At 41.1% G+C, this 27,544-nt stretch overlaps 1 protein-coding gene across 16 annotated transcripts in view; it reads right to left on the bottom strand.

Annotated features, from left to right (window-relative positions):
* Nucleotides 1-1,726: 1,726 nt before the first annotated feature.
* Nucleotides 1,727-27,544, bottom strand: part of Trmt1l (tRNA methyltransferase 1-like) — a 33,072-nt gene continuing 7,254 nt past the window's right edge. For 4 of the 16 annotated variants that reach the window (XM_087580824.1, XM_087580823.1, XM_087580826.1 and 1 more), the window contains exons 4-15: nt 22,878-22,942; nt 20,203-20,332; nt 19,304-19,427; nt 18,889-18,968; nt 13,964-14,235; nt 13,303-13,515; nt 11,180-11,370; nt 8,065-8,143; nt 5,716-5,882; nt 4,764-4,826; nt 2,288-2,414; nt 1,727-2,202 (exon numbers count right to left, since the gene is read on the bottom strand). In XM_087580824.1, coding sequence (XP_087436950.1) covers nt 1,953-2,202; nt 2,288-2,414; nt 4,764-4,826; nt 5,716-5,882; nt 8,065-8,143; nt 11,180-11,370; nt 13,303-13,515; nt 13,964-14,235; nt 18,889-18,906 — 1,380 coding nt within the window. In that variant the 5' untranslated portion in view covers nt 18,907-18,968; nt 19,304-19,427; nt 20,203-20,332; nt 22,878-22,942 and the 3' untranslated portion in view covers nt 1,727-1,952. 16 annotated transcript variants of the gene reach the window in all.

Below are 27,544 nucleotides of genomic sequence, written 5' to 3'. Positions count from 1 at the left end.
CAAGTGTGGTCGGTGATGTTTTGTTATGTTTTCAAGTCAGGGTTTCTCTGTAGTCCTGGCTGTCCTGGAATTCACTTTGTAGACCAGGCTGGCCTTGAACTCGTAGAGATTCCCTGGCCTCTGCCTTCCGAGTGCTGGAATTGAAGACTAGCCACCATTCCAGCTACATACAAGTATTTTAAAAAGTACGTTGCTTTAAGCATATTTGTAACTGAAACTGGATAAAACTGTGGGAGAAGCTAGCCTGCATCTCATCCAGCCTCGAACTGAACCGAAAACACTGTATTACTTAAGGTGGAAAACCCTTCTGGAATGTGTTGCAAGAGCCTTTTTTACTTCTGCCAGGTTAATGCTGAATTCCTCTCATTCTTTCCCCACCACCCAGTTTTCTCCTTGCATTTTCTTTTTTTTTTTTTTTTTTGTTCTTTTTTTTTCCGGAGCTGGGGACCGAACCCAGGGCCTTGTGCTTCCTAGGCAAGCGCTCTACCACTGAGCTAAATCCCCAGCCCCTCTCCTTGCATTTTCTGTTGTGTTCTCCTCTCCCCAAGCTTCCCCTGAGGAATACTTTACAGATTTAATCCTTAAAAGTGTTCTAAATTTTATACCAAGTCTTTTCATCTAAATTCTTTAAATACAAGAACATTTATAATGGAAACAAGATTTTTCCTACTAATCCTTACGTTATCCAATGCTGCTTACACAAAAATGTGTGTATAACCCCCCAAATAAAACCTCAGCCAACCCACCCTCCTTTAAAAAAAAAACAAAAAAACAACAAAAAACCTGTTGATTCCATGAGTATTAAGCCTGAATGTATGTATGTACACATGTGTGTCCAGTGCCCTCTGAGGTCAGAAGAGGGCATCAGACCCTCTGGAACTAGAGTTGTGGATGGCTGTGGGCTGGGAAGAGAATCTGGGTCCTCGGCAAGAACAGCCAGTGGACACAACTGCTGAGCCATGTCCAGCGTCTCTTGAGATGGCTGGTCTTCCTTCTGAGTGGGGGTGCGGCTAACCTAAGGTACTCTGGTGTCTGCGTAACTGAGGCAGCTAAGGCTCACCTAAGCTGTCTAATTAGTCACATCTCTGGGATCTCACATCTGTGACATTATTATAAGAATGACATCAGTTGGTTTGATAAACATCTTACTCTGAGGATTAGTCATTTCGAAGACAAACTTGTAAAAAATATAGTAGCAGGCAAGTGCTGCACTTCTCAAACACCACAAGGAAGACGACCAATGAGAAGCAGGATTTCTCAAAAGTAGGAAGATTTTAAGTAAATCATCTTGAAGAACATTCTTACTATTTCATACAGGTCATTTTTGTTTATAAAAGGCTCCAGCTTTATTTTATGTTGTACACAGGAAAAAATAGCACACACCAGTAGTGATGTTAAGAATAAATGCTGAGCTGGGCGGGTGACGCAGGCTGGCAGTCCAGTTCCTTGAGAGCCTGAGCCTCCAGGTTTACTCTCGGTATCAGAGAAGGTAAGGACAACTCTTATTATATGCTCCAATTTCCAAGAAATACATGTGAAAAATTTCTAAATTACTGAACTGTAAGTAATGTGGGCAAAGTCAGAAACTTGGCTTCGGGGTTGGGGATTTAGCTCAGTGGTAGAGCGCTTGCCTAGCAAGTGCAAGGCCCTGGGTTCGGTCCTCAGCTCCGGAAGAAAAACAAAAAAACAAAAAAACCAAAAAACCAAAAACCAAAATAACAGAAACTTGGCTTCAAATGTTTTTATTAAATTTTTTTTCTTTAAAATAATAAAAACTTAAAAAGCAATGCTCTCACACCAGCCAAGTCAGAAACAGCGAATTTTTTGAATGAAAACAGTGCTTTTTAAATTTTTTTTATCTTATCTCACTAAATTGAAAGAATAAAAAAGGATTGCAGCCGTACAGAGACTTGGGCCATCATGGAGAACCCTGAGAAGAAACCCTCTTGCAGTCACCATCTCCGGCAGCCACTCACTTCCGCTTTGTCATTCACGGACAGCTCCACCGGGTCGGTTACTGTGTCCTCAGGTGCAGGCACCTGACCTTCTGACTGTCCTCCAGTGTACGTGGGGGTGCTGTACTTTAACAGGATAGACTTGAACTGTGTCAGAGAGGCATCGGTACGGATACCCATGGGGTCAAAGTGAGTCCGGCTTACTCGAAAGCCTGCTTGGGAAAGACAGCACAAAAATTTTTTTAACCTGCAATAGAGAGAGAAAGTTATTAGGCTCTCCTGTTTTAAATTATTACAATATGGGATAAATGTGTTGCCACTGGCCGTCTTACTTCGGCATGTTCATCCCTTTGATGCTGTGCCTGTGGATGTTGTAATAAAAGGGAGGGTGGGCAGTGCTGGCGTCCGTCTTCTGTTTCTTGGCTACGTTAATGGCCATCTCATTACTTTTTCTCTTGCCTGGAAGACACACACAAGCACGCTCTTAACAACAGAAGATGGAATGGATGTTTGTTTGTTTGTTTGTTTATTTATTTATTTATTTATTTTTTGGAGCTGGGGACTGAACCCAGGGCCTTGTGCTTGCTAAGCAAGTGCTCTACCACTGAGCTAAATCCCTAACCCTATGTTTATTTTTTTTTAAAGGAACTAACTCCTGCTTCTCAGGCATGCTTTCTTTCCTGATCCTTATTTTATTTTTATCATTCATGTTATCCATCCACCTGCTGCTTGGTCAGAACTTCCTTCCACCTTCTTTAAGCCTCTACTGTTTCCCCTTCCTGTTTATGAACTCGGGCCGATTCCTTCACTGCACACTGTGGTCCACTCGCCCCTACGAAGTCTGTCCTTTTTCTTTGTTTCTTGTATGCAGGCCTGTGTCTGTGCAAACCCTTTCTCCCTAAATTACACTCTACATTCCTCGGGACACTGACATTTCTTAATACCTGACTGCTCTATGCTGATACATGGGTAAGTCTTCAAAGAGTGTGAGGCAACAACAGCCGCCATGTATGAAACTCTCAAGAAAAGAAATCAACGTGAAACAGGAGGAGAGATGGCTCAGAGCTACGAGCACTCACCACTCCTGAAAAGGACTGGGAGCCAGTTCTTAGCCCCAAAATGGTGGCTCTTAGCTGCTCTTGACGGGTCCAAGGGATCCAGTGCCTTCCTCTGGACTCTGGCATCTGCACTCACATGCACATGTACCTTCCCCTAATATATGTAACCGAAAATAAGTACTTATAAAACAACACAACACTCTGACTGCCCCTGTTCAGAGCCTGAGTGAATGACAGGAACTGCAGACAGGAACTGAAACTGCACAGGTTTCTAGAGCTCCACCAACTGATGAAAAAGTCCAACTGACTGCATTGCCTCGCTCTCAACACAGCACTCCGTCTCCTCATCTTAAGCGAAGGAGCCAACAAGTTATTCCAGCAACAAACCTTTCCAAAAGGCATATGTGTGCACACGTGCATACATAAACATACAGACACATAAACACTCAAAGTCATTGAGACGTCAAATATTAAAAGAAATATGACTGGAACTTTCAGCCTGTTACACTGGGAGGCAGATAGGCCTGACGCTTGTCCAGGCTAGTCTCAGAGCTGGGGGCTCAACAGAGCCTCCTGCCAAGCCTCCTTCCTTGTGGTTCTACAGGAGCGCATGGGACCCAGCTAAGACTTGATTATTGATTATCCTCACATGCTATTCCTGGAGGAAAAACATGAAATCTGCTTAATATAAGTAATTACAAGGCAGATATATGAAAAAGGTTGAACTATTTCCTTTTTACAATAATATGAAATGGCAACCTGGGACTCCCAAAGTAAAATTAAACCAGATAAGTAAAATTTGATTATATTGTTATTTGAAATCAATGTGAAATCATAGTGAAAAAAAAACACCCATATGTAGAACAAATTACAAAGAGGCCTACGATGGAGAAATCTAACACAATACCTCAGTACTGTTAGACGCAGCACATGGATCTTCCTTTTGTCTGTGTCGTATTGATAGTCTTTATATAAACATGAAGAACTAAGTCTTTATATAAACATGAAGAACTACAGCTATACAACAGCCCACAGAGGTCAGGTCCACTTTTTTAACATAGATGTAAGAAAACCTTACAGGTTTAAAATGCTTAAAACATATTTACATTTTACCTTCTATTCTTAAAGAGATGTAAGACATTTCTGCTGAAAATGAAGAAACTGTTGAAGTTTCCAGCACCAACACAGTGAGGCAGAACAGGGCTCCTAGAGCGGGTGCAGAGGCCAGCACAGCGGTGCTGCTAGGTCAGGCCTCTACTTCTCAGGGCACTGTTAACCGTTTAGCTAAGTGTGCTAAATGCATATGCCTGGTGATTTTTATTTTTAAAAAAAGTATGTAAATACATATATATATATATATATAAATAATTTTAAAAATAAAATCATAAATATTTGTTGTTTTTTGAGACAGTGTAGCCTTGTACCCTTGTGTAGCCTTGGCTGTTTTGGAACTCACCCTGTAGACCAGGTTGGCCTCAAACTCAAGAAATCTGCTTGCTTTTGCCACCTGAGTACTGGGATTAAAGGCGTGTGCAACCACTGCCCAGCTAAACCAGCTAACCCATACTTCTAACAAGAATTCTAAGTTTCCACTGCAGAGGAACAGTTAAAGGAAGCAACTACTACTGCAATATTGTAATTACAAGCTTTAATGCTATGCATATTGTTTTTAAACCTGTATTTAAGATACATTTAGACTATACTGATACCTAAATACATATTATGATTACATATTATAATATATACATACCCTGTGCACTGTAAATATCTATTGTGGTATCATCGGTGGTTTTAACAAATACACCATTTTCTTCTAAAATAAAAAAAAAGGGGGGGGAACATATTTATAGATGACATTAACAATTTAATGTTTAAATAAAACTAGACTCCCGTTTACATTTTTGAATATACAAGAGTGATATTTTTAACTTCCTGGGCCACTGGGATAGCACAGCAGGTAAAGGCTTTGTGATCTGAGTTCAATTCCCAGAACCCACGTAAAGACAGGACAGAACTGTGAAGCTGTCCTCTGACGACTTTCTCTCTCTCTCTCTCTCACACACACACACACACACACACACACACACACACACACACACACACACACACACACACACGCACACTGTTTTAGACTGAGTGTGGTGGCACACACCTTTAATTTCAGCACATGGACGATATAGGCAGGTAGATCTCTGAGATCCAGGCCAGCTAAGCAAAGAGCCCGCATTCAAACAAAGACAAAAAATGATAAACTTGATGTGTGTAACAGCAAGCTCTTTTCATTATGAAAAGACTAGTTTGCCCCTGCTCCTTCTATCAATAGCCAGGCACACTGATACTGCCCTATCTAAGGAGTAAAAACCGGCTTCACCCAGTGATATGCAAATTGATTTTCTGGACTTCAATGGATATTACCAAAATATCTGGCTACACCACTCCTACAATTAGCTACAATTTTTCTTTATAGATGAGTAGAAAGTTTACAGAGGAATGACAGGCATTGCAGTATGTGCCCAGCACTTTGGAGATAAAGGTAGGAAGATCAGGAGTTCAAGGCCAGCCTGGGCTATATGTGACCTTGCCTCCAGGGGGGGGGGGGGGGGAACCAAACAAACTATGATTAGACTCACTAAGGATTACGTGAAGCAGATTATTATATTATCTTCATTATAACACCAAGGATAAATAATCTAACAAGCTACCTTGCTTGTTGGTATTTGAAGGTGCATGGACTGAACACTGGCTTTGGGGAGTACACTCTGATTCAAAGATCAATGTCTTTATTAGGGGCTGAATGTCATCCAAACCATGATGAATAGATTCAAATAGCATTCTCTTGAGGAATCCAGTATTGAAAAGGGAACTTGACCTGGAAAAGAAATGTTTATTTTCTTACAAAAGTATTTTCCATAATTACACAACAAAAACATATAACAAATTATGGGATAGACTAATATTGAAATTCAGGAATTTTTTAGCTTTATTTATTTACTAATTTCTCACCCCTTTTAAAAATTTTAGCTCTGTAAGTTAAGATTAGTGAAAACATTTAATTCACATAAAATCAGCAAGAATTTATTGTCCCTCATAAGTTGTAGAGTACTATGAAAAACAGAGTGGGTATCTGGAGAACACAGTCAAACAGAAAGGACAGCCCTTACTGTAGAAAGGCCTGTAAAACTCTATAAATGTAAGCAGAACACAATGCAAAGCCCAAGCTTTCACAGTCTGTATTCCAGCCAGTAATGGTTCCTCTGCATCTGGGGCTATGTGAGGACTGCAGTGTAGAACGGTCCAGGACGCCGCCACATCTTTAAACCTAACACTGAGGAGCAGACAGGTGGATCTGTGTGAGTTCAAGGTCAGCATATTCAACACAGGGAGTTTCAGTCTAGTTGAGGCTATATACTGAGGCTGTTTCAAAAAGGATCAAGGCTAAATGCTTCCACTTAATTTGAGCAGTATATGCAGAGTTGACAAAATGAATTCCAAGACAGAAAAACCTGGACTCCAAGCCTGGCTGGCTCCATCTACTAGCTACGCAGTCACTTCGAGGATTAAGGACTGGGGTTTGAGCCTAGAGCTTTATGTACGTAAGACAAGTACTGTAGCACTTGATCCGTCTCTTCAGCCATTTTTTTCTACCTCCTCCCTTTATCTGATAGCTTCTCCAACAGTTTCACCAAGTTGCCCAGGCTGGCCTTGAACTGGCTAAAACCCCACTGTGTAGCAGGCCTGGACCTTCTAATCTCTTGCTCGGGAGTGGCTGGAATCATGGCCTGTAACATCAGGCCCACCTCTCCTTTACAGTAAAGACAACTCACAAACTTGTCAGAGGAATGAGACAGCCTATAAAGTAGTATACATAAAGATTAAATAGTGAGAATAAATGAAGGACTATGAAAGGGCATTTAGAGATTATTTTTGCTGAAACACTAAGCAGAAGCTTGAAACGGGATGTATAACCTGAGCTGAGGTGGGGAGAGAGGGAAGGATTCTGCATCAGAATAAGGACATGGACAATGGTTCTGAGTGAAAAGTCAGGGGTTCCAGCCAAAACTCTGGCCTGGAAGTAAGGAAAATGGAATTCTGGTTCTGGCTGCCTAGTGAGAATCGTTATCATCACCATCGTTATTATTTTGGTCAGTCTTAGCAAGCACTTAAAATACCATGCCATAATTTCCTCGCTCATAAAGTGAGGAAGCTGGCGGCCCAGATCGTCCATCCTTCTGGAGGCAGCAAGCTGTCAGTCAGTTTGTTCTGTAACCAGGGAGTAGAACGGCTGTGTGGGAGATGATAAAGCTAAGAAAGTACTGGAAGGTAGCGAGGGCTCCACACTTTTCACATGTCTGTGAGGGACAAATATCATCCTAGTGCCTCACGGCAATCGAGGAGAGGATCCCAGAAGGCTCCTGGGCCCACGAGCCTGGCAGGTGCAGTGGTACAAGGGGCCAGTTCCACCAAGGCAGACAAAACACAGCAAGTTTGAGGCCAGGGGCCAGGGGCCAGGGCCGAGCTACTTACTGTATGAGACCTCTCTTAAAATAAAAGGTTTATTGTATTTTGAATGAGGTAAGGTATGAGAGAGAGAGAGAGAGAGAGAGAGAGAGAGAGAGAGAGAGAGAGAGAGAGAGTGAGTGTATGTGTGTGTGTGTGTGTGTGTTAATGACATAGGAGTACAGGTGCCTATAGAGGCCAGAATGGGGTGCTGGGTCCCCTGGAGCTGGAGTTACAGACAGCTGTGAGCCACCTGACATGGGTCCAGGGGAACAACATGCATCTTCTACACAAGCAGCGAGGGCCATGCTGAGGTATCTCTTCCTCTGAGGCACCTTCTTTCAAAGACAAATCCAATAGCCTCTTTCTTACTCTTCAGAAACAAGCTATTTAGTTTGCAGAACCAGCTTACCTTTCATCCTACTACCTCTCAGACTATTAGAGAGAAATCTGAAAAGACTCAGGTTCTCAGAAGGCGAGTCATAATTATTTGCTTAGAGTTCTGAAGCTGACAACCAGTAAGTCAAACTGAACGCTGTATTTAGGTTACATACCACAGAGGCCCAAGTTCTATTGCTGTCTTGCCAGGCATGCTCCCATGACAATTACAGGGCAGCTGTTTATATGGGTTTTCTGTAAAAACAAAAGATGTGTTTATGTATATATATATATATATATATATATATATATATATACAGGATACATGACAAATGTGTTATAACTTACATTAATGACTATATACTGAGGACCTACCATGTACCAGGCACTGTGCTAAGAACTTTATATGTAGTTGAAAACTTAATCCTTAAGACTCTTTGAAGGTAGGTACTGTTAAAAACCTCAATCACAAAGGAGTGGGATGTCCAGTTCTGGGTAGAAATGTTTGCAGTGTTGAGGGAATTAATTGAAGATGGGATATGTTGACAAAAGCAGGAAGATTTTTGCTCAGAAGCTAGCTCAGGCTGCTGGACTCCCTTACAGACATAGCAAGAGCTAAGGCATCAGCTGGAGAGATGACATTGATGGAGGGAGCAGTTGGAGGGTCCCAAAGATCCATCCCTGCAGCAAGAATGACCTTTACCAGGATGAAGAAGAAGGGAGGAAAGAGACCTAACAGCTTATCTTAAAAGGCCACTAGTGAGTAATACCACTGCCTTATTTATTACCAAGAAACGTCTCATGGCTTAAGCGTACTATGATTTAACTCATAAATCGGAATTCAGATCATGAATAGCTAACAGAATATTTTTGTTGAACAGTTTTTGATTTAAGATAGTAGATATGATCATTAAAAATAGCAATTACAGCAGGGCAGTGTGGCCACAGCTTTAATCCCAGCACTAGGAAGGCAGGGGCAGTGGACCTCTGAGTTTGAGGCCACCTGATCTGTAGGGAGTTCCAGAACAGCCAGGGCTACACAGAAAAGCCCTGTTACAAACAAACAAACAACAATAACAACAATGCCAAGTCCAGTTCCATGACCACCATCACTCTGTCCCCTTTTCAAAACAGGATTGGTAGTAATTAGTAATGTTCAACTTCCCACAAAGATGGGGAATACACAGAGAAACCCTGTCTCAAAGACCAAACCAAAGCAACAACAAGATGGGAACCTCTTACTAGGCATGGTAATGCATGTCTTTAGGCCAGCCTGGTCTACACAGTGAGTTCAAGGCCAGCCAGAGCTATATAATGTAGTGAGACCCTGTCTTGAAAAATCAAAAAAAAAAAAAAAAAATCAAAAAGACCCCTTCAAATAAATTCCTCTAACTCCAGGTTATTCCTAGATAACTGATTGATAAGATCAATCAGTTCTAGTCTATCTGATATTATCTTGTTACTCAACAGGGTAAGAGGAACTCTGTTGGTGAGCTGGCTGGCTGGCTTTGACCCCTAGCATAATAAACTGTTAGGGCTGGGGTGTGGGTCAGCTGGCAGAGGGCACAGAGTTGGCACAAAAGCTTATGCTCCATCTGAAGCGCCTCGGAAACCAGGCAGGTCTACATCTAAGCATCTGGAAGGGAGAGGCATCGCAGTCAGAAGTTCAAGGCTAAGGCCAGTGAGATGGGTCAGTGTGATGGCCAGCTTGGTGACAAGCCAGATGACAACTGTTGGATCTCTTTGGACCCACACAGCTTGTAGAAAAAACTGCCTCCCATAGGTTGAACTCTGATTGCCTCATGCATGCCATGGCAAACCACATATATAGATACACGATAAGTAAATAAAAACAAACAAAAGCTAAAAAAAAAGTTCAAGGTCATGATTGGCTGAGACATATAAGACACTATCAAAAAATAACAGCTAAAATGCTTCAATCGGTGTGGTAGAGGTTATGAATGCCCTTCCATAGAAAAACCAGGAAACCAGAAACTGTCAAGTAGGGAGGGCTTAGTACAAGACGGAGAGTACATCGTCTATTAGTGGACAAGAGCTGGCCTAGTCAATAAAACCTGCCCACCCTGGAAGTAGCCAGGGATAGGGAGGGAGGTCTTCACAAACAGAAGCACCAGGGATAGGGATGTACAGGGATAGGGAGGGAGGTCTTCACAAACAGAAGTACCAGGGATAGGGATGTACAGGGATAGGGAGGGAGGTCTTCACAAACAGAAGTACCAGGGATAGGGATGTACAGGGATAGGGAGGGAGGTCTTCACAAACAGAAGCACCAGGGATAGGGATGTACAGGGATAGGGAGGGAGGTCTTCACAAACAGAAGCACCAGGGATAGGGATGTACAGGGATAGGGAGGGAGGTCTTCACAAACAGAAGTACCAGGGATAGGGATGTACAGGGATAGGGAGGGAGGTCTTCACAAACAGAAGCAGAATATATGGAACTTTACCATGAGCAAAATCCAATCAACCGACCAAGTCCCCGCCCTCCACCCCAGGAAAGAACCCAAAGCCTAAACTAAAAATAAATAAGCCAAGTGGACTGAGGGAAGAAACCAAACCAAACCAAATAAACAAACACCTTGCAATTTATACAGCAAAGGATAAATAACTTTGATTTGTAAAGAGTTCTTAAAAAATTCACATCCAGCGGCTGAAGAGAAACCTCGACAGTTCCGAGCACCGGCTGCTCTTCCAGGGAACTGGGGTTTGATCTCAGCACTCACACAGGCTCACAACTGTCTCTAACTCCAGCTCCAGAAGACCCAGCCCAGGAGACGCCATTCCTGACCTCTGCAGGGACCAGGCACACACTAAGATATATAGGCAGACAAAACCCCCATATACATTTAAAAAATTCAAATTAAAAACACCAGAACTTAATAGACAACAATGGGTAAGACTGTTGCTGGACCCCAAGAAAACAGACACCAAGTTTTCTAAGAGCTTCCAAGAGTTGCAGCTATGTCTGAAGGCCTGACATACAGTGGGGACTCAATGAATGCTTAGCCAGAAACATGAAAATACTTTTTTATAAAATTAATAATTTATAATAGTATAGTTACATAGGTAATCTGACTGACGTTCCTGAGATTAGTTGATAGTGGAAAAACTATGTTATCTCTAAATGTTTCAGTAAGTGGTGGGGCAAGAGCAGTCCAGGTCTCCAACAGCGCTTTGAGAGCACGGTACAGTACGTACAACTGGGATGTGACGCAGGCCTGTCCTCGGGGTGCTGATATGCAGTGTGCAGGCCAGAGGAGCTCCAGCTCACCTTCCACCATGTTACCGTCCTTCTGAAATATCCTCTCCTCACACCACTGGCAGTGGATCAGGTACTGGATTTTCTTGGCAGTCTCGTCTGCTGAAGTGGGCCCTCTTAAGACCCTCACAACTACCAACACGAAGTGCTCCAGAGCCACGGCAAACAGCACTTCCACACCTTTGTTGCACCGTGCTGCAGCTCTGTGAAAAAAAACAAGAAGAAGAGGAAAAAAATTTTTTTTGATTGCAAGTGGAAACATAGGAGACAGAATCAGGTATTGGCAGTTTCTCCATGTTCATTTGTGTGTGAATTTTTAATATAAATGCAAGGTGTAAAGCATTGATGCAAGCAAAATGTTTCAGTGAACACATTTCAACAGTTCAACCTTATAACAATTATAAATTTTATAAAATTATTAAATTAAAATTAAAACTTTCTAGACAATACTAGCATTTGGATTTTTTTTAAAAATAAGTAAATTTCTTATTAACTGCAACTAAATGGTATTTATAACATTTTATTATACAGTAGAGTCTATCCATTCACTATACTTTTCTAACGGAGTTGTCCTACATGCAAGTACATGTTTTTAATGTTGTTTGTGCTGTTCCTGTAAGTTTGCTATTAAAATACATTAAACTACAAAAAACAAAACAAAACTCAAGCTATCCCAACGGCTCTTCTCCCTTTGTGCAGAGCACTGTGCTGACTGCGCTAACGCAGAGGCAAACTATGGGTGGACTGGGGCTTTCAACACGACTTTTCTGTAATCATGATTACTAGTCCAAATTTAATCTATCGTTTCCTAGAAAAGCTTCTTCCAAACCATTTAGATTTATTACCGTACTGACCATATGCAAAATTATATGCTAGCTGCCGACTATTTACTGAAACATAGTCAAAGCCCCTTCCTCTAGTCGTTTTACAGATTCTTTGGATTAAGTTCTGTAAGATAACATCATTTCCAAATTTGTTCTTAAGGATATATTGCAAGAATCATGTGCGGACTCTGTATCAGGGCTTTGCTCCCTTACCATTCACTGGAGACCTATGCAGACTAATGCCCTATTATTACGCTGAGGGGAGGCTTTCCATCTAAGTGCCACAGAACTTGTGTCTGCATTAGCAAGTGAACTGTCTGACCATCTATTACTGATACTCTCAGTGTCAAATTGCATTAACTTATTTTTGTAGGTGCCGGAAAGATGGTTTAGCAGTTAAGAGTACTTGCTGCTCTTGCAGAAAACTGGGGTTCATTTCCCAGCACCCACATGGTGGCTTACAACTGCCTGTAACTCTAGTTCCAGAGGATCTGGTGCCCTCTTCTGATGCATGTGGTGAGACAGCCCCTGCTGTCTCTGCCTTTCTCTCTCTCTCTCTCTCTCTCTCTCTCTCTCTCTCTCTCACACACACACACACACACACACACACACACAGACACACACACACACGTCTTTTCTAGTAGCATAAAGTTCTGTACGCAGTAGATAAGTCTTCCTCCATTTCAACATCTCCAAAATCCTAGGGGAACAGAAAGACCCCCCTGCCTTACAGGGTTAATTTCAGAGTCAAGTAAGAAGCCATCATTTTACTCAGACTATTTGATGGTGAAACGATAGCTTGTAAGTCTAAAAAGAATTTTTGTTTTTCCTTTTTATGTTGCTACCTTCTTGCCTACTCTTGTAACTACTAAATTAAGACAGGTCTAAAATTAATTTTCACTTTTATTGTTTCTTTTTCATGTTTCAGATATAAACATTTAAATAAAGATTTGACAAAACACAAGAATATAGGCCCTTAAAATGGCTCAGTGGCGAGAGTGGCTGCTGCCAAGCCTCATGACTGAGTTTGATCTCCAGAACCTACATGATGGTAGGTAGATGAGAGGACCAACTACTTCAAGTTATCCCTGACCTCCACACATGCACCTATACAAACACACACAAAGTAAACGAGTATACGGTTAAAAACCATAAAATTAAAACCAGTAAGTCAAATTAAAATTATATGTTAGGGGTATAGGATTAAAACTTTCATGTGTATTTTGAAAAATAAGCACTCATTCGCAGTATTAGCACTCAAAATCACGAGTCACAGTAAAACACAGTAGGTCACCACTGGCAATATGGTACCTTGCCACTGCAGCTACGACAATTCTGGCCGCTAGCTCCTTGTAATACTCTGTTCGGACAATGTTACATCCGTAGTGACGCCGGGCAACATGCTGTGCCTTGGCATACAAGGAGCTGATGTCTGTGGAAGTCACTGACACTATGCCAAGGTTCCTTACGTTTCTGAACGCAGAGTCGAGGTAGTTCACCGACGTTCCAAAGGGGTCCAGGTGTCTACAACAGGAAGAAATGCACATTTAAGACCACATCAGTGAGCTGGATTAGAACCGTATTACTTCTCATGATAACATTTCATGGACTCAAGGTTTGCAAGGCAGGTGTGAATCCCAGCTCTCAAGAGGTGGAGGCAGGAGAATTTCCAACTTGAGGACAGCCTGGGCTAATAGGAACTGACTGCTTAGAAAATTGAGAGAAAAAAGGTACTTTGCAAATCTATTTTAAATACTTAGCTTTTAAAAGTAAATATTAAATAGTCTATGACATGTCAAACACACAGAAGTGAATCAGCCTAAGAGGAAGAGTCCATTCCTAGAAAGTCTGAAGTTTTTATTGGATTTCTCAGGCCTATATTAAAATAAACCACTACACGCTTCTTTAGTTTTAAAGCATCCACCTCCAGCAGATCTGTTCTGTGGGTGTCTGACCAATGCTCTCCACTTACATAAAATCAAAAGATCTCAGGTGCATCAGAACATTGGCGTCCATCCTGGTCACCTGGATGTCCCCCGCAGTGCTGCAGTCTTCAAGACCATCACCCTCTTCCTTTTCCTCACTGTCTACCACCACTTTCAATTTGTTTAAGTGGCAGTTTTTCTGAATCAAAGTCACAGAGTTTTCATTCAAGTCATTAATTGTAACTTTGACTGCATTTCCAAGGTGCTTTGCCCACTGTAATCCCATTATTCCTTGGGAGAAACAGGGAAGAAGATGAATCTTTAAATTAAAGAAATTTAAATTATAATTAATCACTGAAAAGGTAGGTGTTTTATAAGCAACACACACAGCCACTCACACACACTGACATCCCCTGCCACACACTTCCTTGTACAGTATGCTATGAGTGTGCTAACAGTCCAAAGACTTGCTGTTCAAGTTTACCCTCAAACACCAGAGAAAAAAACAAAGACAATGTTTTTTTGAACAAGGATCTTGTTGGATAGCCCAGGCTGGCCGCCGCTGCTGCCTCCTCTTTTTTTTGGAGGAATATTATAGTCCTGGCTATCTTGGTACTAATGGCCTTGAACTCACAGAGATCCACCTGCCTCTGCCTCCCAAGTGTTGGGATCAAGACATTTGCCACCACTTCCAGCTGGCCATGAAGTCTTAATTCTCTTGTCTCTGTCTCCTGTGTGCAGGGATTATAGGCAGGCACTATGCTTAGCTCCCATAAATATGGGACAGAACTTCCAGGCTAATGGGACTGCTCAGGAGGCCGAAGTGTTCCTGGAGCAGCTGGGCAATCTGGTTTTGAGCCCAGAACACGAGGTGGAAGGAGAGAACAAACTCTCGGAGTCCTGCGTCCCTCCCACACCTGTGCACTCCCACAGTAACGTGCACAGTAATAAAGTGAGGTAGAGCAGAAGCGACCTCCCGACCCACATCTCCAGCAGCATCCACACGCACCACTGGGAAGTAAGAGGAATGACTGCATGTGCAGTAAGAGTCAGGCTGCAGTGCCCACTAGGAAGGTCATGAGCACATTTACTAACTGGAGATGGTGACGTAAGCCCCACTGACGGGGTTTCTAACACACCATCATTAATACTGACATGCTCTTCACAGGAAACCTCACAACTGAAAATAAAATCTTAGCTACTGTGTGATGGACTTTATGTAATTTCTTTCACTCTCATAATAAACCTGTGGGACAAGTACTAAGAATGTCATTTTAGGGAAACAAACATGCAAAGTGACTGTCACATAACTGCTAACAATTTTCAAGGTAAATTAAAAAGAAAAGTGTCGTGGTGACTGTGCTGTCTGATAGCCACTTTAATGACGCTGGTCCAGGATGTCTGATTTCCAGATGATAGCTGAAAAGCCAAAATAGAAATGCTGCCAGATACAGTGGCTTATAAAAGTGTTTAATAAACCTCTTGAGGAATCAACTTTAGTTGCATATTTTAAAAGAATGTGTACAGAAAAACATGGCAATAAGTTTGAGGAAAGGATTATATTATGAAAGTGACACTAAACTGTGGTGGAGCACTCCGGACGCATGCTCTCTCTCGACTGAGAAGTAACATCGCCATAAATAACTCAGAGAAATGGCTGTTAGGCAATGGTAAGTATGACACAGTGGGTAATGACTGGAAACACAGAGGCCATTGCAATAGACTTGCCATGAAGCCGGTCGATATAGAATGGGAAAGGCTGTAAGTTAAAGAAGTCAGGCTGGGCATGGTGGGATATGCTTTTAACCCTAGCACTTGGGAGAGAAGAAAGCAGATGTCTGTGAGTTCAAGACTAGCCTGGTATACAAAGAGTTAGTTCTAAGTCTGCCAGAGCAATACAGTGACACACTGTTCCAAAACAGAACAAAATCACACACACAAACCCAGGTTACAATAACCCTAATTTGATATGGAATAAAGTAGTGGAAGGAATGAATAAAAACAGTAAAATGCTTGTGCACAAGCATTAGGATGTGCGTTTTAGTCTTTAATATCCATAAGTATTTATAATCCAAACTCTGGGGAGGTGGAGATAGGATTCCTGGGGCTTGCTGGCGAGCCAGTCTAGTCAAAGCACTGGGCTCCGTCCAAGTTCAGTGAGAGACCCGGACTATCAAGTAAGGTAGACAGTGGTTGAGAAGGACACCTATTGTTGGCTTCTGGCCTCCACACACATGCATGCACATGTACACATGCATATGTACACCACATACACACACACAAAAGAATTCAAAGTTCACATTAAAATGGCTCAGCTTAAAAAGATTGCCTCATTACTGCTGCCATTTTAAGTGGCTACATTACTAAAGATGATAACGAAGGTTACATTACTAATAAAACAGTGAAGATGGAATCTAACACTTCTATGGCATTTCCTGTGTAAGAGGTGCTGCTGTGATGACTTTTAACTGTATCGAGGTTGAAATCTCCAATACTGCAGATACTATTCTCTGCACCCTTACTTTTATACATGAAAAAGTCAAACACAATTTCCTAGGGTCATAAACTAGCATGTGATGAAGTCAGGACTTGAACTCAGGGACTCCAGCCCCAAAGTCCATGCTCTAACTACATCAGCAGCATCTTACAAATGCTTTCTCTCTCAGTATACACGTCCCAAGAGTGTAATTCCATTAGTCTCTATGCAGACATGGGATGAGCACAAATGGCATTCCAGAAAATTTCTGTTTCTATTTCCTTTTCTCTATTGTTAAGTCTTTTGAGAAAAATGATTTTAATTTCAGTGAAGACTAGCAATGGGCACGATGGCTAGAACCCTAGCACCATGAGACGTAGCAAGAGGATCGGGAGCTCAAGGGCAGCTTGGGCTACGTAGGCAATTCTAGGCCAGCCTGAGCTACAGAGGGAGACTGGGTCCTAGAAAGCCAAAACAACATACACTGCTGAAGGCCAGGCAATGGTGTCTAAGCATGGAGAGGGTGAGGAGCTGGTTCAGCAGGGAAAAAGCACTTGTCCTGAAAGCCACACTACTTGAGCTTGATTCCCAGAAACCAGGGCGGAATGAGGGGTCTAACTCTTCAAAGTTGTCTTCAGAATATACATACATACACACATACATACATTCTCTCTCTCATAATAATCAGAAATAAGTGAAAAATACAAAAAAAGAGTTATCAGTTATCACCTGATTATAGTGAACAAATATTCTTCACGAAAAATGTTCTGGCTAGGTATGATGGTGCACATCTTTAATCCCAGCACTTACGGAGCAGAGGCAGATGGATCTCTGTGAGTTCAAGGCTAGCTTGGGCTTTCATCCTGTTTAAAAAACACAAAACATTTTTTCCCTTCCTATCAGACATGGTAAGCATATGCCTGTAATCCCAGTACTTGGGTAGTAGAGGTAAGAGAATCAGGAGTTGAAGGTCATACTCAGTCGTATAGCCAGTTCAAAGCCAGCCTGAGCCACATGAGAATCAGAACAATTTGAAAAATACAGGCTATAGGAGTACGTTACAGAGGCCATGGCGAGACAATCAATAAAAATCCAGATGGCCAGAAACTACATGTCAAAAAACTGATTATGTCAATGAATAATTCTCATGTATACATGTGTATACAAAATGACAGGAGACCATATTAAGAAGAGACTTAGCTGGGCATGGTGGTGCATGCCTTTGAGTCCCAGCAGAGGCAGGTGGAATTCAGAATCTCTGTGAGCTTGGGCCAGCCTTGGATACATAGTGAGTTCTAGGTCAGCCAAGTCTACACAGTAAGACTCTGTCTCAGAAGAACACAACAAAAAAAGAAGAGACTTGGATTTGGAACAATGAAAATACATACACTTTGGATTGTGATCTGAATTTTTAAAACTGTTTAAATATCTAAATAATTGTTGATATCAATGAATTAGTCTTTACTTTTGAGGTATAACAATGTTACTATAGCTTTACTTTAAAAACAATCCTGGGCTGGAGAGATGGCTCAGCCGTTAAGAGCCCTGACTGCTCTTCCAGAGGTCCTGAGTTCAATTCCCAGCAACCACATGGTGGCTCACAGCCATTTGTAGTGAGATCTGATGCCCTCTTCTGGTGTGTCTGAAGACAGTTACAGCGTATTCATATAAGTTTAAAAAAACTCCTTGTAGCGGAGTATGGAGAAAGAGCTGTAATCTCAGCGTGGGGGGAATCAAGAGTTCAAGGAGGTGAAAGCCACACATCGATACTTTGCCTCAGTGGGGAAAAGTCTTATTTTTTAAGCAATCCAATTTAATTATTTATATAAAATACTATGTCCAGCGTTTGTTTTAAACTAATTTGACTAAAGAGACTAATGTATGAAATCTGATGAAATCTGAACTGAAGTGACACATAGGAAGAATTCATTCATTATACTCTTTACTTTTGTAGAGAATCTTTTTGAAAAATTTCATTAAAAATAATCAGAAAATCTTACCTTGGATCTTAATTTTTCTTTTCCTGGATTTTTTTTTTTTCTTTTCTTTTTTTTTTTGGTTAGGAACTCACTCTGTAGCTCCAGCCATTCTGGAATTTACTGTGTAGGCCAGGCTGGCCTTAGACTCACAGAGATCTGCCTGCCTCTGTCTTCTGAGTGCTGGGATGATTAAAGACATGTGCCACCATGTATGGCTCACGAAAAAATTTTGTTAGATGTGATATCCTTATATTTTGTTATATTTCTTTTAAGTTTTCTACAAAAAGACATTATATAGGGACTGGAAAAAATGGCCTATAAGTTAAGAGCACTGGCTGCTTTCCCAGAGGACCGGGGCTAAATTCGAGCACCCACACTGTGGCTCACAGTCATCTCTAACTCCAGTTCCAGGGGATCTGGTGCCCTCTTCTGGCCTCTGATGGTACTGCATTTGATACACAGACATCCATCTGGTCAAAATTTGGAAAAAAAAAAAAATTAATTTTTTTTTACTTACCAGTGGCTCCAAAGGCATCTAAACACTCCAACGGTTTTCGTTCCTCAGCCAAAGCAGCCAGCGTACAGAATATGATCTGACTAGAAAGAAGGGAGTAACTTTTCTCTCTGTTGGATTTTGAACATACTTATCTACTTAGTATACATTCCCAAATCAACAGTTTGTTAAACTATGAATCTAACTGAATTCTAGTTAACAAGCATCCATATATTTAATAAAACTTATCCGCCAATCTGTCCAGGTTTAATTACATGAAGTTGGGCTTATTTTAGTCTGACTGAAAAACTGGGTTGGTACAAAAAAGAAACATTTTGAGAAAACGTTAAACCAGATTATTTTAATCTTAATGTATGTGAACACAGAAGTTACGAGAGGTACATCTGAAAACTCTATTATGATTTTCAATCTACCTTACCGATTTAGTTTCATTTTGGGATTAAAATATGAGTCTGTTTTCTGAGGAATAGAGTAGTTAGGAAAAACTTGTATATCCGTGTCTGTCTCCTTCAGAACTTCATTAGATGATTTGGCGGTAGAAGCTAAAATGGAAGAAAAAGATTATTACAAGGTAACTGAAAAAAAGCTAAATACCCAACACAACACTCTTTAAAAAGAAACCTTATTATTTTGTGAAAAGCAAATAGTTTCGTAGCTATACCAAACCAAACCAAAACCATAGGACAAATTTATTCACTTTGTGTCAAAGAGTTGTGTAGTTCATATGTATTTGGTAAGTGCAAGGAAGTTTATTCACTGAAATTCTGACTGTGTACCATATCACTATATCAGTATTATAAGACCCAATACCACCAGATAGCACAGGATCCTAAGATATTTTTATGATTTATTAAGTATACATTATGCTGTCACAGGTTGGCCATGGAGTGTCTTATAATATTATAGAAATTGAGGATTTATATGCTTGCTTTCTGTTAGCTGGCTGAATAATAATATCAGTGTTTTCTGAACATATAGAGCGTCAGAACAGCCGTGGGAGTCAATTTCCCTGCCACCTTGTGGATCCAGGGATGGAACTTGGCTCTCAGGCATGCACAGAAGGACTTCTACACATTAACAACCTCATGAACCCCATTTTCTCATAATAGTATATATTACAATCCTTTAGCCACAAACTCAAATGGAATACTGATGTAAAAACATATGCACATATACCTTAAATATTAAAAAAATAAGACATGTATAATTCAGAAAAATAATTATATCCTTGACTTGTTTATCTGTCTAAAAAGAATAACTAGGCCATGTTGTTTAAAGACCTAATTATTAATATGTTAATGACATCACTTAACTTACCAGAAATGTACCTGGATTTAGTTTCTCCTTTGTTCACATGGCGTTTAACATGTCCTAGCATGTCAGTCCTTCTGGTGATTGTAGCTGAACAAATGATGCAGTGATAATGGGCTCCCAATTTACTGGATATCTATCAAATAGAGCATTTGATTTAGACAGGCTACTAAGGGAACAAACGCAAGTTTCACGCTGCAGTATGTTACTGAGTGGACGTAACAGTGTAAAAGCTGACGGTAATTCCCTGGCTATCTTTGAAAGGAGGACTTCACTAGCTAGACTTCTATACGCTTTGTTACGCAGGCCACAAATCAGCTTATGTAGTTCTTCCCTTTCTTCTGTTCAGTAAATGGCTGTACTATGATTTTACACTTACTGATGGGATGAGGTTAACAGTCCTGCTACTGCTAAGCTTAGCTGGTGTTCTTAGAAAATAAGTCCTGATCTGAAGGATTTGTAGACTTCTTGGTATAAATATTCTACCAAACCCAATTTCAAGATATGACCATGACAGATTTAAGTTACCAAATCTGTGACTGTGGAAACAGATGGACACTCTCATGCCCGGTCTAGTATCCCATTTGAATATAAGGTACACAATGAGAACTCTGTTTTCAGGAATGTGGGCTGTGGGCAAGATGGTGCAGGTAAGATATTTGCCCTGCAAGCCTCGTTACTTGAGTTTGATCTTTGGAATCCGTGGTGGAGGGAGAGAATTGACTCCCGAAAGTTGTCCTTCAGCCTAGACAGGTGTGCTGTGGAAGAGCATGCTCTCTCTCGCTCTGAATGTGTGCACACACATACACAAGCACTTAAAAAGTTCCTAGCTTCCTATTTCTTATAGCTGGACATAGACTATTCCACCCCAGTGGTTCTTCATTAGTTTTTAGGTCTTTAGTGCTGGCACCTCCTACTTATGTGACACACAGCAAGTACAGATAATCAAAACACTCCATTGTTTCTTAAAATAAATGGCGGTTGTATTCAAAAACACCTGGGCAGTCTCTGCTGTGCTTTCACGTCATTCATGCTGGGCAAGTGCTAAGCTCTGGGATCACACGTACAGCTCAAGGAATAAGTTCTGTCTCACATTTGATTATTAGAAAGAGAGAGAAAGGACGAAAGAAAGATTCAAAAGAGAAATTAACAATGAGGATCCAATAGGAAACTAGGGAAATGGCTCTGAGGGTAGAAAGCTCGCAGTGCAAGCATGCAGACCTGAGCTTGGATCCCTAGCACCTGAAAAGCCAGTATGTTGGTGTGCTACTCTAATCCTAGTACAGGGAGGTACAGTCAGGTAGATCCTTAGTGATGAAAGGCCACCAGCCAGCCTGGCTGAATCATTTAGGTCCAGGTTCAGTCAAAGACTCTGTCTCAACAAATAAGGTGGGGTATGACAGAAGCAGACACCAATGTCAAACTCTGACCTCTACATATACATGCACACGGAGAAACACACACAAACATACTATCCACATACAGAATTTAACAAACTGCTTTCTGGATAGCATCACTAAAACAGTTTCACAGATTGTATTCCCTATTGGTCAAACTGATCTTTTTTTTTTTTAAAGATTAATTAATTATATGTGAGTACACTGTCATTCTCTTCAGACACACCAGAAGAGGGCATTGGATCCCATTACAGATGGTTGTGAGCCACCATGTGGTTACTGGGCATTGAACTCAGGACCTCTGGAAGAGCAGTCAGTGCTCTTAACCCTGAGCCATCTCTCCAGGCCGGCCAAACAGATCTTAGTAATAAAGATATGCACTTCATCCCGGCCTATAGAGTAAGTTCAATGCTGCATATTGAGACACCACCTCAAAAATCAAGAGTCAAACAAAAAACTTCAGGCTCTTGACTGGTTAGTTAAATTTAAACAGAGGGAAAGAGAATATGAAACTGAAAAATGAAGGTAGCTCTCAGATATCAGAAGGGCCTTCATCAAAATTGATTACTAAAGCAAAAAATTATCTATTTAAAAATTTCATCTTAATTAATGGATAATTTTCATTTTGAGCATAATAATAATTTGTGGAACTGAAATAAAGAACTATAAAATGAGAGTTGGAGAGGTGGCTTAGCAGGTAAAAACAGTGGCTGCAGCACCCAGGTTTGGTTCCTATCACCTACATGGTAGCCTACAGCCAAACCTGTGTTACTTGAGTTCCAGGGGAGCTGATGCCCTCTTCAGACCTCAATGGGTACTGGGCATGGAAGCGGGACAGACACACAGGCAGGCAAAGAACCAACACACATAAAATAGAGTGGAAAAAAAGAGAGAAGATCAACAGTATTTTCTCTGTGCACTGAGCTAAGTATTTGAAAGGAAACGGGGGTACCGGTGTAGAGCAGATGGTAGAGTACCTGATGAACAGGCACAAGCCTGTGTTCAACTCCCAATACTGTATAAATGGAAGTCATGGCACATGCCTATCATTTCAGCCCTTGGTAAGGGCGGGAGGGTCAGGAGTTCAAGGTTACCCTCAGCTACATAGTGAATATGAGGTTCTGTGTATTCTACACAAGAGTAGGAACCATATTGCTAAACATGTACATTTTAATTTTAAACCAATAGATTCTTGGTCTTTGGCAAAGTACAGTTTTAAAGCAAATAAAAGTTGTGCTCTTTAAAGTCAACTAAATGTGAAGATAAGGATCTAGGGTCTGTTACCTGCTCTCCAACAATTGTTGGCTTCACTGGCCGGCACGCTAAGTGACAGATGCACATCCTGGAGCCTGGAACGGGAATGGCCAGATGGTTACCATTACTCACACACAGCCTACTGATGGTTACCATTACTCACACACAGCCTACTGATGGTTACCATTACTCATCACACAGCCTGCCTACTGATGGTTACCATTACTCACACACAGCCTACTGATGGTTACCATTACTCATCACACAGCCTACTGATGGTTACCATTACTCACACACAGCCTACTGATGGTTACCATTACTCATCACACAGCCTACTGATGGTTACTATTACTCATCACACAGCCTACTGATGGTTACTAGTACTCATCATATAGCCTACTGATGGTTACCATTACTCATCACACAGCCTACTGATGGTTACCATTACTCACACACAGCCTACTGATGGTTACCATTACTCACACACAGCCTACTGATGGTTACCATTACTCACGCACAGCCTACTGATGGTTACCATTACTCATCACACAGCCTACTGATGGTTACCATTACTCATCACACAGCCTACCTACTGATGGTTACCATTACTCATCACACAGCCTACTGATGGTTACCATTACTCACACACAGCCTACTGATGGTTACCATTACTCATCACACAGCCTACCTACTGATGGTTACCATTACTCATCACACAGCCTACCTACTGATGGTTACCATTACTCATCACACAGCCTACTGATGGTTACCATTACTCATCACACAGCCTACTGATGGTTACCATTACTCATCACACAGCCTACTGATGGTTACTAGTACTCATCACACAGCCTACTGATGGTTACCATTACTCAGGACACAGCCTACTGATGGTTACCATTACTCAGGACACAGCCTACTGATGGTTACCATTACTCATCACACAGCCTACTGATGGTTACCATTACTCAGGACACAGCCTACTGATGGTTACCATTACTCAGGACACAGCCTACTGATGGTTACCATTACTCATCACACAGCCTACTGATGGTTACTAGTACTCATCATATAGCCTACTGATGGTTACCATTACTCATCATATAGCCTACTGATGGTTACCATTACTCATCACACAGCCTACTGATGGTTACCATTACTCATCACACAGCCTACTGATGATTACCATTACTCATCACACAGCCTACTGATGGTTACCATTACTCATCACACAGCCTACTGATGGTTACCATTACTCATCACACAGCCTACTGATGGTTACTAGTACTCATCATATAGCCTACTGATGGTTACCATTACTCATCACACAGCCTACTGATGGTTACCATTACTCAGGACACAGCCTACTGATGGTTACCATTACTCAGGACACAGCCTACTGATGGTTACCATTACTCAGGACACAGCCTACTGATGGTTACCATTACTCAGGACACAGCCTACTGATGATTACTAGTACTCATCATATAGCCTACTGATGGTTACCATTACTCAGGACACAGCCTACTGATGGTTACCATTACTCATCACACAGCCTACTGATGGTTACCATTACTCATCACACAGCCTACTGATGGTTACCATTACTCATCACACAGCCTACCTACTGATGGTTACCATTACTCATCACACAGCCTACCTACTGATGGTTACCATTACTCATCACACAGCCTACTGATGGTTACCATTACTCAGGACACAGCCTACTGATGGTTACTAGTACTCATCATATAGCCTACTGATGGTTGCCATTACTCATCACACAGCCTACTGATGGTTACCATTACTCATCACACAACCCACTGGCACTGAGTGCTGCAGGTTAACTTCTACTTCTCTAGCAATAATTAGGGTCACCGGGTGTGCTGGCACATGCCTTTAATGCCAGCATTCAGAAAGTAGAGGCAGATAGGTACAGTTTTGTGAGTTCAAGGCCAGCTTGATCTACATAGTGAGTTCCAGGTCAGCCAGGGCTGTATAATGAAATCCTGTCTCAAAAAGAAAAAAAGAATAATTAGGATTATTATTCTATTTATAACATTATAATTACTTGAAGAACATTTGTCTTATAAATGAGACAGATATATCAGTATAAACAGATAGGAGACTGTGTTCAAATTGTAGCTTTGAAGAGATGGCTTGTTCTTTAAGTCATTTAACTTCTCGAAGCTCATTTTCTTTGCTTCATGCTTTTACACTAACCATAGCAGATAACCTTGCTTTCTTCCCACCTTTAAAATCTTTTTACTTTATTTTTGAATTTATTATTTTTAGTTTTGGGTGTTGATTATTTGGATTGGATGGTGGCTATGTTCTTTTTTTCTCTGACAACTTTAATTTTTTATGGTTTCAAGGATCTCTTATGGGAAGGAATCTCAAGTTACAGTATTAGTGCCTATCTTATTCTTGATGCTAAGACCTCTAATTCTAAATGCTTGTTAAGGAATTTTAATTGATTATTGGTTATCTCAAAATTCATTTCTCAAAATACTGGGTATTGTGTAGCCTGTAAACCCTGCACTTGGGAGGCAGAGGTAGGAGAATGTCATTCTTAGCTATGGAACTAGTTAAAGTCAGTCTGTGCTCCCATATTATTTTTCTTCAGTTTTCTTTCTCCCCTCCTCTCCCCTCCCCTCCCCTCCCCTCCCCTCCTCCCCCACCTGTCCTCCTCTCTTCTTGTTGGGTATTTTAAGGGATAAATTCTAGAGCTATCTACATAAGGAACTACTCTAGCACTGAGCTATATCTCACGCCCTATACATTTTCCTAAGTCAATTCTCTTTACTTTTCTTATGCTTACAAAATGAGCTCTAGTCTCCCCAACTCAAAAGCCTGTAGCTTATCTCCCCTGTACTCTGACACTTTACATCATTTCTCCCACTGTGTATTGCCCAAGGATGCAGCTCTGGCTGGCTTTTTTCTACTGATACATATACTCAAGTTTATCTTGTTAAATCTCATGGCTTTAAACACTGCCCATATTCTAACATCTTCAAAATGTGTGTCTCTAGCGCCAACCGTTCCCTTAAGCTTCACATTCATAGGCTTACAGGATATTGGATGTCTTCACGTTGAGGCATCACGGCTTATGCCTAAAGCTGGTCCTGGCCTACTTTCCGTATTTTTGACTGTAGTTGCCACTGGCTCAATAAGGGGCAACTCCATTTCTCTAGTTACTCCAGTCCCAAACCCAAGCATTTGCGGCTTTCCTCACATTACTCATTCCTTCTGCATTATCTCCCTTTAAACTATTGTCAGTTGCTTTAGTACCTGTTAACTATGACAAAAACTATCATATCTCGTCTCCACCCACTCCTGCTGGTCCCCTGGCCTCCGCCCAACCAGACTGGCTTCTACTTTCAAGTCTCTTTGAAAAAAGACTTATGATCCGGTGAGTTTCACTGTTATTTATAGGAGGGTAGGTGAGGGTTGGTTTCAGAAGCATAGGCACCTTACTAGTGGCTGAACTACTAAAGAAAATGTCTTTTCCATCCCAGGTAATCATTAACTCAGTGAGAGGATGTTGACTGGTCCACACAGTCAACAACTTCTACCTCACCAAACTATATACGAGTGTGTATGGATACACATGTCTAAGAAAGAGTGTGTGTGTGTGTGTGTGTGTGTGTGTGTATGTACATATTTCCATACATATTTATGTATTAGATTAGGTATTCAGAGGTTTTTCTTGAGGGGAGGACTTTCAGTTTTATACAAATGGAATATTAAAAAAATCTGCCCCATAGATTGCTACTTTCATTAGTGGCTATGCTGGCTAGTTTATGTCAACCTAAAGTCATTTTGGAAGAGGGAACCACAAATGAGAAATGTTCTCACTGGATTGGCCTATAGGGCATTTTCTCGACTGACTGACGTGGCTCATTATAGGTGGTGCCTGGGTGCTATAAGAAGGCAGACTGAACAAGCTATCAGGAGCAAAGCACCCTCCGTGGCCTCTGCCTCGGGTTACTCTCGAGCTTCTGCCCTGACTTCCCTGCATGATGGACTACAAGTTGTAAGATGAAAAAACTCTGTCCTCTCCAAGTTGCTTTTGGTCATGGTGTTTTATCACAGCAATAGAATCTTTCTAAGACTGTAGTTTACTGTGGAAATAAAAGCTTCAATGTTTGCTACAATAAGTAGAATGTATTCTTTTAAGTGGCCACATGATATATATGTATACATATGCATATCATACACACACACACACATCCCACAGTATAGTCAATATTCCTTTTAATTCTGAGTTTTTGTCACCAAGAACACTGTGAATGAATACCTCACACATCTATCACCGTCTCTACTCTTGTCTATTGGTAATTTTATTGCTAAGACACTTACGAGAAATAAATGTGTGTATTTAAAACGTAAAAGATGAAGCGTTATCTTTTCCCACAGAAACTGTGATACCTCGCTGGCTCTCAACGTGAATTACATCATTTTTGTCATCATAGCAGTGAATTTTTAATAATTTCCATTTATCTATAGTAAAGGCTGTAATTCTGAATATTTGTCTTATATTCTACCAACATGCTGAAATTTCCAACTATTGACTTTTTTCTAATATTAATATCCAATTTTTAAATTTTCTTGCTTTTCTACAATTACTTTGTCTTTAAAATTATAGGTGAAACAGTAGCTGTCCTACAAGATTACTAAAGCATTGTTAAAAAAGC

Source organism: Rattus norvegicus, chromosome 13 (assembly GCF_021556685.1).
Source record: "Rattus norvegicus strain SHRSP/BbbUtx chromosome 13, alternate assembly SHRSP_T2T, whole genome shotgun sequence".
Taxonomy (NCBI): Eukaryota; Metazoa; Chordata; class Mammalia; order Rodentia; family Muridae; genus Rattus; species Rattus norvegicus.
The sequence above is the reverse complement of the archived record's forward strand: the minus strand, read 5'-3'. Positions and strand labels throughout refer to the sequence as shown.